This window comes from Poecilia formosa, unplaced genomic scaffold, assembly GCF_000485575.1.
Source record: "Poecilia formosa unplaced genomic scaffold, Poecilia_formosa-5.1.2 Scaffold62, whole genome shotgun sequence".
Taxonomy (NCBI): Eukaryota; Metazoa; Chordata; class Actinopteri; order Cyprinodontiformes; family Poeciliidae; genus Poecilia; species Poecilia formosa.
In genome coordinates this window covers 1,574,691-1,586,434 of record NW_006800001.1, presented here as the reverse complement: position 1 = coordinate 1,586,434, position 11,744 = coordinate 1,574,691, and the positions used below count along the sequence as shown (strand labels likewise).

Here is an 11,744-nt window from a genome sequence, read left to right as displayed (position 1 = left end):
TTTAGTTCAATGTTGTTCTTTCCCCTCATTTTGAAACATTATCAAAAGCCTATATCTGGAAACATGATTTTAGTGCATAAATGGAAATAATTGTTTAAGTGTGGGATTCAAAAGTATTTATATTAAACTGAGACTTTTTTTTTTATGTGAAAACTTTTTTTTATTTTTTATAATTGTTGTAAATTTTAAGATTTACAAGAATGGGGTACATTCAACCCGATGAATGTACCCCATTCATTGGGGTGAATATCTTAAACATTTTGAGAGTGTGTTGGTGTGAATCGAGAAACGTAGATAAGCCATAAAAAAGCTGGGTTGCTTTTTAAATAATCCAGGCTGTCTTCTAATTTGAAGCGAAAACGCATTATTGACGCAGTCGTCTCCATGGAAACTGAACCAATGCTGCTTATACCATAGCTAGGTTGCAGGTTGAGTGAATCCCAGCTACAACTAATAAACGGCTCAACAATCACCTGGAAAATTTTCACATCAGTAGAAAGAAATTCACTGAATAAAATAACTTCCTGTTTCGGAACAGACCAACCCAATCAGCAAACATCTACGGAAGAAACCGGGCAGAATTGGTTGCTCTTGCTTTGTGATTCAGGCTCTTGGTGTCCGTGTGTTTCTGCTTGCATTTAGCTGTTGTTAGACCACTTTCTTCTTTGTGTCTCTTCCCTCTTGTTCCTCACAGAAAAGAGGAGGGTCACGTTTGAAAGTAAGTTAGCCACCATCAAACGCCTGAGCTCACCTCCGATGCCAGCATGCTGCACCGTGTGGAAACTTTCCGCTCTCGCTGTGTTCATCTGTTTCACTGTCTAACTTGACCAAAGACGGCTTTCTTCCTCGAGACAGGAAGACGTGTTGTGTAGGACGGGTGGCTTTTCACTCAGGAGCATTTAAATACATTTCATGCTTACTAGCATGTGCAATCTGATTTTTAGTTTGACTGTTTTAAGGCCCAGTTCCAAATCCATTCCTTAAAACGCCTTCCAGTGCTTGAAAATAATGCATCTGATGCAAATCTTTGCTGATCCCCGCAGTTATTTACCACTTTTCCTCATGTCAGTAACTTCTATCTCTGCATCGTTTTTTTTTTTGTTTTTTTTTCTCTTTCCCCTGTTTGCTTTGCAGAATTCGGTCGCCGTGTGAAGGAAAGAATGCACCACAACATTCCTCATCGTTTCACTGTCGGCCTCAACATGAGGGCTGCCAAATGTGCCGTCTGCCTGGACACTGTTCACTTTGGACGGCAGGCTGCCACTTGTTTAGGTCTGTATCGTGCTTTTCAGCGGCACAGATGGAACATAAAAAATATTTCCGGGGACACTTTATTGGCAGGAAATAACAAAAATACTGGAATCATTCTTGTAACGCAGCCTTTAGATGGATTAATCTGGCTTCTTTCTTCCTGGGTAGGATCATCGGTTTCACAGCTATTGTCTTAGAAAAGACAATAACAGAGACAACAATGTCCAAGTTGACATTAATTGCACATACTTATTACAATAAAGTTATTAAATAATTTATAGGATATAATTATGTCATTACAGGACAATTTCTTACGTCCCACTCGAACACCATTAGACTGCTGGCCTGGAGTTGTTTACATGTACCCCATTCATTGGGATGAATATCTTAAACATTTTGGGAGTGTGTTGGTGTGATTACATATATACTCCACTCCACTAATGTTTAAACACACTTCCCTTAGCAATGTGTAGAAAAAAACAAAGTGTAGCAGTCAGCAGGACTCTGGTATAATTCCAGCTGGTTATTTGATCACTCTTCTTACCAGATTTTTTTTGCCAAGGACTCAACAGAAATAGTCCACACATTTCCAATCATTTTGTCGTCTCAGTCGTTTTAATAAATTTGTTCTCATTGTCTGACTGGAACAGCCGATATTGCCCATCATCTAGTTATTGATTTGAGGTGAAGTAGAGTGATTTGGAGAAAGTCGTAGTTTTTGTGCTGTTCTGAAGTTTGGACGCCTTACCTTCCTTGCAGACACCTTTTGTTACTGCTTTGTCTGAGCATGAAACCTTTTCTCCAAGGGCTATCTTGCCAGTCTGTTCTCCACAGATCAAGTTGAAGTCAAGCTGTCTTCTTTGAGGCTCCTGCAACCAGCTTTCAGTTCGTCATTCATTCTCACCAGTTTCTTTTCATCTGAGAGGGACAGATGGTTGAAATTTGGCCACAGTCGGGCGTTTTAACAGGACACTGTTTTTTAAACCAATGTCAAAACTGTTTTGGAGTGGATAAGTCAGGCTCACGTTAGGCTTCAGGAATGGCCACAGGCTAAAACCAAGTTTACTATATACTATATTTAAAAGGCCAGTCTGTGCCAGGAAACTGTACAGTTTAAATGAACGCTACAACTTCTGATAAGAATGATTAAATATCCAGAGAGGATTATCTAGATGCCTTTTGATAACGAAACTGGATCTTGGGGTTATTTTAATGTAATGGTGAGCTGTTTTAAAGGCTTTTTTCATCCTTCTTTCTGTCTCGTTGCAGAGTGCCACACCCTGTGCCACCCCAAGTGTTCCCCGTGTCTGCCGGCCACCTGCGGTCTGCCAGCCGAGTATGCCACTCACTTCTCAGAGGCTCTGTGCAGAGAAAAGACAAACTCACCCGCTTTGCAAATGAAGGAGGCCACTGGGCACGTTCGTCTCGAAGGATGGATGAAGCAGCCTAGGTAATAGTCTTCCCCAGTACAGGTGTTTTACAGCTTTTCTGAATGTTTTATGCAGCAGTAATAAATAGTTTAAACCTTCATATTTCACTGGATAGAAATGGCAAACGCGGCCAGCAAGGATGGGAGAGGAAATATGTGATTCTGGACGGAACCAAACTATCGGTCTACGATACTGAACCTGCAGAAGGTCAACAATTGTTTTTGTTTTGTTGTTGTTGTTTTTTTTCTATGCATTACATTTTTAAAATAAAGATAATTCTGTTGAATTTATATTGATATAATTTAAGTTCAGGTTTTCCTGCATAGACCACATCTGTTTCTTTTTTTTTTAGACTCTCTAAAGGCTGAGGAGGAGTTTGAGCTGTGTTTAGGTGATGGAGAGGTCACAGTTCACGGAGCCATCGGTGCCTCTGAGCTCATCAACACGGCCAAGTCGGGTAAGAAAAACTACAGTTAATTCTGCTGATGAAAAAAGATCGAATGTTTTTCATTTTGTCATTTTCTGGTTTCAATGTTTGCTTTCACTACGGCATTTGTAAAACAAAATAAAAATGAGGCCATACCAACAACTATCTGTGTTTTGTTTGTTTTTTGAGAAATCTTCAAATATTGATGTGTAAACTTGTATATATCTAAAAAAACAAAACAAAACAGTGATTTAGTTACAGTTGATCATTAAACTCTTACCTTGTTTGGCTCCTTAAACAAAAGTTAGCAATGAAAGTTTGTATTCTGAATGAGGAAGACGTTGGGACAACCTGCTGCCTTACTGATCATTTTACTCATGTTGGTTAAAACTTATTGTAGCCATCTAAACTTTCATCTGTGAGATATTTAAGGGATTTCAGGCAGCCTGTTTCAAAGGTCCAGTTCTACATCATCTCTATTTTGTTCATTAATTAATTCATTTTTTTTACGAATGAGGTCACAATTTCCTCAACCACCCTGTTATACACAGTGAAATCGGAGTTTCATTATTTCATGCCTAAACTCTTCTATGCTTTCATACACATGGAAAACCTCCTTGAGTAATTATGTTCTGACCATTTACTCCTGACATGATGCTCCTGTGAGATTTAGCCATTTCAAGTGGCAATAAATGTGGATGTTTCCTATTTATATTTTACTCCTCACCAGAAATTACATTTGTATTTTTTTTTAAAGGTATTCTGTCATTTGAGCATTTATATTGGGTTTCTGATTTTTAGAATCTTTAAATATATTGGCGTCCAAATACAGGTATATAAATATATATTTATTTTGCTTTGTTTTTTGCACCCGTTCTCAGACATTCCCTACGTGCTGAAGCTGGAGTCCCATCCTCACACCACATGCTGGCCGGGCCAGTGCCTCTACTTCATGGCTCCCAGCTTCCCTGACAAGCAGCGCTGGGTGGCAGTGCTGGAGTCTGTCGTGGTCAGTAGCCGCGGGTCTAAAGACAGAGCAGAAACTGAGGCGGTAAGTGTAATTTTGTCATTTAAGTATAAGTTTAAATATTCATACATTATTTTTAAGATTTTGTGCTGCTCAATATGTAAATACTTTTGTAAACGACAGGTGTGAAACCAGTCCTTGGTTTCTTAATATTAGACCAATTTTAACCAAATCCAAAGATCTTAGTCTTGTTTGGGGCAAAATTTGAAAAAAATGAATTAAGATGCTTTTTATTCCTCATCAGCCCAGCATCTTCACTTCTTTTTTTCTCTCCTTTCTCTCTCTCTCTTCTCTTTGCATGTGTTCAATATTTTCATCCTGTACCTATTTGTTGTCCTCCTCTGTGAATAAATTGGTTGGTACATGTGTGACTGCGATCGTGTGTGTGCGTTTATCTCCATTCAACCTGGTTATGTGGATCATGTTATAGGCAGGCGTTTCTAAAAGACAGAAGAACCTATCACCTCTGGTTCAGGTACAGTAAGTGGCTGCACGAACGCTTGGGCTTCAGTCGTCCGTCCGACTGAGCATGTGTCAGCTGTTCCCAATATGCATTAAAACTGTGTGCACGATAGTTGAGGTCAGCACAGTCCAGGGTCACTTACTCAATATGGTCGACCAGAACAGATGCCTTCGAAAAAACAGTCGTACGTCATACTTTTTCAGTGATATAAACCACATTAACGCATGGACACGAACATGCTGCGGCAGACATTTTAGCGTATGCTGTGCTGCATGCTCCTGCAAAAGCTGTGCAAAAGCCCTTTTTGGTAAACCACGACATGATTGGTTTTTGCAACAGCAGATATCATGGGCTGGTGCTTGTTCCTTTCTTTCTGTTTTTTGCAACATTTCCTCCCATCTTCTGCTTTCTTTGTAATGCTAGCTTAGCTCTGAATTGTTTCAGCTTCTCTCCAAATACGGTGCCCCTGCCTCTACTTCCTCTGTGTCTAAACATTACATTTCTGTTACCTTCTAACCTCTACTACCAAACTGTTGTGTTCACAGCCAAATAAAAAAACTGAAAGAAGAGTTAAAACGGTTCCAAGTAAAAATGGAATAAGTCTAGATTTTGCTATAATTGTTTTTTTCCCCCCCCATAAGTTACTCTTATGAATTTGGCTTCATAAGACTAACTTATGCTGAAGTTAGTCTTATGTTTCTAACTTTAACATAAGACTTGTGACATCAAGTTCTAAATTTACTGATTTGTTGATCAAGGTTGGAGCTATTGCTAAATAACACACTGGGATAAGAACATTCACCCACAGCTTTGTAGTTTGTGCAAAACTGAGGCTTTTACCAGAGTCGACTGCCAAATTAAAAGCTACACAACTGGAGTGATTAGCAATTGGCATGTTTAGCATTACTCTAACCACTGTTTCTGTTTGAGAATGTACAGGAACAAACTGAAAAGACTTACCTTAACCAAGATTTTCACATTGCTAACATTTCCAAATTCAGTATCCGTCATGTGAAACAGAGGTTTAGAGCTCAAAACAAAGTAACTTTGCTGTGTTGTGTTTAACCTTCCTGGTACCTGCTGAAAGCTTTCAACTCGCTCACAGCCTAAATGACCCACAGGGAGGTCTAAGAATGTCATTAAAAAATACAGAGTAGCTTTTTTTTTTTTTTTTTATCTTCATTCAGTAACAACATTTCCACTATTTTAGTTGTTGCTACAACCTTGTACCTCTTACTTGTGCTGTGCAAGAGGAACTGATGTTCTGACCAGCTGGTCACAGGCCAGGCTGAAATAAAAAAGGTTGACGCATTCTGGTCAAAACCCCATTTATTGGTGCGTCCCCGAATTATTGCCTCATTTGTTGACATCACACAAAGTCTTGCATTGCTGACAGTCTAGTAAAATTTGTGTTTTCATTTCCAGCCAGGAGCTTCATAATCTTCACCAGATTAAATGTTTTTCTGATTACAGACTTTACTATTGCAAGATTATCTCATATTAGGCTTGTTTTTTTATTTATTTCCCTGTTTTTTCACATAAGGGCTTTTTCCTAAATTACTTTACTTTCTATCCAGTTTTCCCTCATCATTTTCTCCAGTGCAGCTGTCCTTCTGTCTGAAGCTCCTCCCCCCACTGCATCTCTTTGGCTTTATTATGTTGAGCTCTGTTAGACCTCCAGATTCACTATGCAAAGTAAAAGTGATGCTACAAGAAATATTGCAGAGCAGCATTTAGCACATACAAGACTTGCATTGTTGATCTTTGGTTATTTGACTATTTTTTTCTCTTTTCAGTTGCAACAGATAGATAATGTATAATGAAATGTATTTAAAACTTAATTACAAAAAAAACTGGAAAGATTAAAGTTAACTGGTTTACTGGAGGTATGACAAATTGTGTGTTTCATGCATAACCCTGTATGTGAAATGAGCCTTGCTATATTAGTGCTTTGCTCATTTTGTTTGTAAAAGCTCTCCGGCTGTCACGCTCTGAGTTTACTTGCCCCTAATTCAACTAATTTGCAGATTTCTGAACCTTTCTGGTTTTCCTTTGTTTATTGTCTTAATAGAAACTTCTGGGCAACTCTCTGCTGAAGCTGGAGGGGGATGACCGCTTGGACATCAACTGCACCCTACCTCTCACAGACCAGGTACAGTAATCACAAAAAAAAAAACAAAAAAAAGAGGCTTCCTAACCATGTTTGTGGTGAGTCAATTTGCCTGACTACTCCATTTTCCTCACTGCCTGCCTCATCCTTTCCTTCAGATTGTTCTTGTTGGCTCTGAGGAGGGTTTGTACGCTCTCAACGTCATCAAGAACTCTTTGACGCACATCCCTGGACTGACTTCAGTTTTCCAGATCCAGATCCTGAGGGAGCTTGATAAGCTGCTGATGATCACTGGTACGACATTCTCGTTGTATGAGAACTGAGTGAAAGCACTTTCACTGTGAAATGATTGTTTTTACTTAAGAGAAAAGTAACAATCATTCCTACTGCAGCAAAAGTAATACAGCAGTCTGGTTTTAACAGCTATAATGTAATCAGCAACCGTTATTTGATTGGCATTACTTCTCTGGTTAGATTCATATCCAAACTACATGGCCAAATCCTTCTTCCTCCCACAATATATATAAAAGGCATCAAGATGGAAATTGATTGATACAAGTTATGTATAAAAAAAATTTGTGTTTTTATTTTTGTTTGTTTCTTCTTTATTTTAATAATTAGTTGTTGGAACTAAAGGCATAAAATCCATAAATTTACGTGCTAAACCCCCAATTTATGGGCATTTCCTTGTACGCGTTATAATGCCTGGTGTTGCTGATGTCATTCAGGGGAAGAGAGAGCGCTGTGTTTGGTGGAGATCAAGAAGGTGAAACAGTCTTTGTCACAGTCCCATCTCCCAGCTCAGCCCGACCTCAACCCTTTCATCTTTGAGACAGTGAAGGGATGCCACCTCTTCTCTTCTGGAAAGGTGAGACCATTTGCTGCGTAAACGGAGTCGAGTCCCGGCGGACTGTCGCCCAGTCAGCTATCGAGCTGATCTTAACAGGAACAACAGAGCGGCAATTGCAGATATTTACCTCTGTCCTGATTAGAACTGCCCTGTCTTTGCAGATCGATAACGGACTCTGTATCTGTGCTGCGATGCCTAACAAGATTACCATCCTGCGACATAATGAAAGCCTCAACAAGTTCTGCATCAGAAAGGTGAACGGACGGCGTGGGAGATCTGCTCGGTGTGGGAACTTAAAGAGGATGCTGATCCATTCTCCGTTTGCATTCGCAGGAGATTGAGACGTCAGAGCCGTGCAGCTGTATTCACTTCACTGGATACAGCATCATAATTGGCACAAATAAGTTCTACGAGATTGAGATGAAGCAGTATGTGCTGGAAGGTACGCGTCTTAATTTGAGCTGTTATTTCTTTATAACCAGATGGTTTTACACAAACCTTCACAGCAGAGGAGTTCTGTCACCGCAACGTTTGAGCGTTCACACCTGAGTTAGCTAAATATCTCTGGGGATTCGTTTCTGCAGAGTTCTTGGATAAAAACGACGTAACGCTGGCTTCGGCCGTCTTCGCTGCGTCCTCCCACAGCTTTCCCATCTCCATCATCCAAGTCACCACAGCCCCACAGAAGGATGAGTACCTGCTCTGTTTCCACGGTTTGACATTTGTTTATTCATTTATGTGGTTTTATATATATATAAAACACAATGCAACATTACCACCAAAGTGGAAAGGCGGTGTTTCCTGTTGGGTCTTTTAACTTCTGGACTTTTTGTCTTGCAGAGTTTGGTGTGTTTGTTGATGCATATGGCCGCAGAAGTAGAACAGACGATATCAAATGGAGCCGTCTGCCTCTCTCATTTGGTAAATGTCAACCAGTTTGAGTGTCTCGTTTGGATGAATTGTAATTGATTTTAAAGGATTAAAAAAAAAAAAACAGTAATGATGTTGAATGCCATGTTGTTTTTTCCAGCCTATAGAGAGCCCTACCTGTTTGTGACTTACTTCAACTCTTTGGATGTTATTGAAATTCAGGGACATGCTGCTCTTGGGTAAGGGTTTTTTATTATTATTATTATTTTGTTGCTATTTTGCTTTTGAAAGATGTTTACGGTTTATTTATTTTTTTACACAGCTTTTGGTAATAAACTTTAATGTATTTTGGAATTGTATATGTTAAACCAACACAATATAGTGCAGAACTCTTAAGTGGAAGCAAAAATGATGCATAGTTTTCATTTTTTTAATTTGGGTTTTACAAATTAAAATCTGAAAATTCGTGGAAGTGTTGATTTTATGTGATGGATCAGAAATGAGTTATGTATAAAGGCAGTCTCTTTCTGCCACTAGACAGGAAATTATGGATCCTTTCCCCTCAAAAAAGATGGGGGGGTTCTATCCCCCTTTTTGTTTTAAGACCTAAAAATGAAAATAAAACTGAATTGTAGTTCTTAAATTTCACAGTAAAACACCGTATAGTGTATACTCCAAAACGTCAGGTCTGAGGATCTAATCTATTTAATCTATACAATTTTCTTTTTAGTTCTTTGGATTTCAAATGTTAGTTAAAGGGACTCACAAAACATAGTGCACAGCTGTGAAGTGAAAAGAAACTGATTCAATTCTAAAAGAAAAAAAATAAATGTTGTAGCTCATTATTACAGTTGTTACAAACGGTGATGGCTGTGGATAGGAATGTAGTGGTCAGTATTACAGCTAACCTGAAGTAGCCTGCGACTGAAGACACAGTCTGATGAGGAGGATCCTCTGGGTCGTCTGTAATGATGTTAAGTTTATGAAGAATCCTTTGCACAGGAGCCCCAGCAGATTATGTGCAGAGTGATCCTCCTTTATCAGCTTGCTAAGCTTTTTTTTAAGTCCCTGGCTCTGATGCTGCTCTCCCATATGAAGATTGGAAAAGGGATCACACACGCCAAAGCAGACTTATAGACGATGTACAGCATCCTCTTATAAACACTGACAGAAGTACAGTCTGCTCTGTCACTTTTTGTAGACTTTCAATGTTGCATCTTTGGTTCAGTCCAAATGATGCAACATTTAAAATGCATTTACAAATCAAACTTGGAGAACAGCACAAGTTGTGCATATTTTTGCTGTTCTGTAAGAAAAAGTGAGGAAATGCTCCGGTCATTGTTTGAAATAGTTTTTGCTTTCCCTGCTCTTCAGGTCACACTCGTATGCACACTTGGACATCCCAAACCCACGTTACCTTGGCCCAGCCATTTCCTCTGGGGCCATTTACTTGGCCTCATCCTACCAGAACAAACTGCGGGTCATTTGCTGCAAAGGCAACCTGGTGCAGAGTCAAGAAGGCGGAGGAGATCTGCAGCGCAACGGCTCGGGACGGAGGTAAGAGAGCTCGCCTTCACTTATGTCTTTCATTTAGGGACCGCTTTAGTGACACGCCATCCTCTTGAATTTTGGCATGTTTCTGAAGTGCTATCCATTTTCAAAACAGACAGAATATTAAATTCCTGCCTTCAGTTTTCACAAAACACAGAATAAAAGATTAAGAGCTTGTAATATTACAAGGGAGCAACATTCTTGCCCAAAAAAAGATGAACAAAAAGATGTAATTTCTTTTTCTTGGCTGTTGAGATTTGATTAACTAGTCATTTAGTTAAAATATATATATTTTTTTTTTCTCAGCACCTAAAATGTCTTGTTTTAGGTCAGCTTTTTAATATGAAGTTTCCATATTTGTCTGTTTAATTACAGAAAGATATAAACAATACAGGAAAGTCCAACCATCGTATCTTTCAGGAACATGCAGCAGCAAAGGACTTTGTAAAATTGTTGTTTAACATTAGTGTCCTTTGCCATGGTGAAACAAGTCCTTTACTGGTGTGAGCTGAAATGCTGCTCAGATAGGATGAAGCTATTAAAGCAACATCCAAAGCCAGATTCAAGTTTACAAATATGTCCTTTATTCTGATTAAGCTAAAATTAAAGGAAGATGTACACTCTTTTTCATTATTTTGGCATTTATCAAGGATGAATAATGTTGGTCCTGCTAGCTGACCTAAAGCAAAGCAAGGCGAGGTTTGGAGCCTTTATGCAGCGTATTTTGATTTCAGCTGCACACGAGGTTCTGTGTGTGGCTCAGAACAAGTTTAGAGCAGTGGGATGTTTCCAGTCACTGGTTCTGGTTCATGTATGTGGTGCTGATGGGTCACTGGGCTTAGCTGGCACAGGTGGCATCCGCACGTGGTGATGCTCCGAATGTTTTAATGAAAAATTTACATTTGTTTTGTTTTGCAGGAAAGGTGGTCCATTTTTTATCTGTCACAGATCATGATTTTTGTATTTATTTGTTTTTAAATGATTTGTTGAAATGCCTCATCTCGATAATAAACTTCAAAATAAAAAAATGTTTTTGCTGTTCTTGCGCTGACTGGTGCAAAGCTTCATTAACGCTCCATATTTTGTTGTCAACCGCTAACTTAAATTCAATTCAGCAGCCTAAACGGAGCTGATGGGTTCAGTCGCCTCTAATCACAAACAACAATGCGCTTGTTAGCCGATTCAATTAGCGCTAGCATAAATCCATTTCCCATCACCACGTCCAGACTCTTCCGGTGCCAAGCAGAGCCCAGACTTTAAACCTCCTTCACTTAACGATGCACCATGTCTGTCTTTACACCTGGGTTCCTCCCCGCAGTCCCAATAAGCGTGGGCCGCCCTCCTACAATGAGCACATCTCCAAAAGGCTCGCCGCCAATCCTCTGGTCCACGGCGACCCCGGCACGCCCCACCGCTACAGAGAGGCCCGCACGGAGTTCCGGCGGGACAAGTCTCCGAGCCGCCCGCTGGAGAGAGAGAAGTCCCCCGGCAGGATGCTGGAGAGCCGGATAGTCGGGTCTCCCGGCAGGGCCATGGCTGCTGACCCCAGGCTAGAACGTTCCCCTGGCAGGGCCATGGCTGACCCCCGCATGGACCGCTCCCCCGGCCGGATGATGGACGTTCGAAGGGAGAGGTCACCTGGAAGGTTCGAGGAGCGTCAGAGACTTCATACCGGCTCTGGGCGCACGCCCATAAACCCCGTCAACAAGGTTCGTCAACAGGATAAACCTTTAGGTTCATGGCTCTTTGTGTTGTGCTTTACTTC

The 11,744-nt window shown here is 40.2% G+C and overlaps 1 protein-coding gene across 1 annotated transcript in view; it reads left to right on the top strand.

Annotated features, from left to right (window-relative positions):
- Window positions 1-11,744, top strand: part of cita (citron rho-interacting serine/threonine kinase a) — a 53,737-nt gene that overhangs the window by 39,517 nt on the left and 2,476 nt on the right. Inside the window, exons 33-48 of the mRNA XM_016672498.1 lie at window positions 643-718; window positions 1,135-1,272; window positions 2,521-2,701; window positions 2,797-2,888; window positions 3,034-3,138; window positions 3,990-4,159; window positions 6,670-6,750; window positions 6,867-7,002; window positions 7,437-7,576; window positions 7,720-7,812; window positions 7,892-8,000; window positions 8,143-8,271; window positions 8,399-8,479; window positions 8,589-8,667; window positions 9,803-9,985; window positions 11,298-11,688. Coding sequence (XP_016527984.1) covers window positions 643-718; window positions 1,135-1,272; window positions 2,521-2,701; window positions 2,797-2,888; window positions 3,034-3,138; window positions 3,990-4,159; window positions 6,670-6,750; window positions 6,867-7,002; window positions 7,437-7,576; window positions 7,720-7,812; window positions 7,892-8,000; window positions 8,143-8,271; window positions 8,399-8,479; window positions 8,589-8,667; window positions 9,803-9,985; window positions 11,298-11,688 — 2,184 coding nt within the window. The remainder of the gene's footprint in view (window positions 1-642; window positions 719-1,134; window positions 1,273-2,520; window positions 2,702-2,796; window positions 2,889-3,033; window positions 3,139-3,989; window positions 4,160-6,669; window positions 6,751-6,866; window positions 7,003-7,436; window positions 7,577-7,719; window positions 7,813-7,891; window positions 8,001-8,142; window positions 8,272-8,398; window positions 8,480-8,588; window positions 8,668-9,802; window positions 9,986-11,297; window positions 11,689-11,744) is intronic.